At 44.8% G+C, this 1,515-nt stretch overlaps 1 gene segment (V, D, J or C); it reads left to right on the top strand.

Annotated features, from left to right (window-relative positions):
* The first annotated feature begins 464 nt into the window (after positions 1 to 464).
* On the top strand, positions 465 to 1,128 carry LOC125168494 (immunoglobulin heavy variable 3-74-like). The segment is given in 2 exon segments: positions 465 to 571; positions 672 to 1,128. Coding segments are annotated over 2 exon segments (411 nt in total).
* Positions 1,129 to 1,515: the final 387 nt, after the last annotated feature.

Raw genomic sequence — 1,515 nt, 5'->3', positions numbered from 1 at the left:
CACAAAAAATATTCGAATCAGTTTTTTTAAATGAGGAAAAGAGCAGGACACAAAATGAACAAAGAAAATAAATAAAAATAAACCACTTGTGATTCTACACACCAGCATGAAAATACATGCAAAATAAATAACAAAATTACACAAGTGAAAATGGCACAGAATAAAGTATTTTGGATTAAACTTCAAAAAGTATGTAAAATACTTGTAGAGTGAAAATGATCTATGTTCATGAAAGACCTGTAAAAATGCACACAGGACTGCAACTATACCTGTACTCACTGAATACAATTACTCAAATTGTCACAGCACCATCTACACAAACTAAACTACAAGTGCGCCCCTAACCCAGATGTTCACTTTTAAACAATCAAATCTAAGACTGGAGCTTCAGAGCACATGCAAATGGAGTCCTCTCTATGGTGATAAAAACAGACCATCCCAGACTCTGCAGCTGGGAGAGGATACCCAGCCCCAGGAGTCTCAGGTGTTCCCATTCTCTGATCAGGAGAGAACAGACACCTCACCATGGAGATTGGGCTTGGCTGGGTGTTCCTGGTTGCTCTTTTAAAAGGTAATTCATGGTAAGCGAGAGACACTGAGAATGTGAGTGCATATGAGTGAGACCAGTGGATGTGTGACAGTTTCCTGACCAAGATGTCTTGTGTCTGCAGGTGTCCAGTGTGACGTGCAGCTGGTGGAGTCTGGAGGAGACCTGGTGCAGCCTGGGGCATCCCTGAGACTCACCGGTGTAGCCTCTGGATTCACCTTCAGTAGATATGGAATGAGCTGGCTTCACCAGGCTCCAGGAAAGGGACTGCAGTGGCTCGCATATATTTATGATGATGGAAGTAGCACAAGCTACGCAGACTCCATGAAGGGCCAATTCCCCATCTCCAGAGATAACTCCAAGAACACGCTCTATCTGCAGATGAACAACCTGAAGACTGAGGACATGGCCACATATTACTGTGCAAGAGACAGGGTGAGGGGACCTCGCTGGGAGCCCAGACACAAATCTCCCTGTAGGAAGGGATAAGAACCACCAGGGGGCGCACACTATGCACAATTTTGCTTTGTGTTGCCAGGAGCAGGTGAAGATGGAGGTTACAGGCAGGTTTCGTCTCAGGGTCTGGGGCTTCCTGTCCACACAGCAGTTTCTCCAGGGAGCCTCTCTGGACACAGGATTCTGTGTTTACCTATTAGCTGTGTGAATTAGATCATTGTTTTCATAGGAAAACTATCCTACCATGCACAAAGACACAGTTGTTTGCATTGCTTTCTCCTGTCCCTCAACATGAGTGAATTACAGATTTCCTGAGGCACAATAGCTGAACATTTACATGAGTCCCAGATGCACTCCTTGAGCAGCCAGGACCACAAGCTCCCACAGCTCCCCATTATCTTCACCCAGCACTTATCCCAATCGAACAACGTGACACTTCCTTGATGGCACTTTGCTACTCAGGACTTTAAATGAGCTACAGCTTTATTCAATTCCTCTAAACAAGAGATAAA

Source organism: Prionailurus viverrinus, chromosome B3, assembly GCF_022837055.1.
Source record: "Prionailurus viverrinus isolate Anna chromosome B3, UM_Priviv_1.0, whole genome shotgun sequence".
NCBI lineage: Eukaryota > Metazoa > Chordata > Mammalia > Carnivora > Felidae > Prionailurus > Prionailurus viverrinus.
The sequence above is the reverse complement of the archived record's forward strand: the minus strand, read 5'-3'. Positions and strand labels throughout refer to the sequence as shown.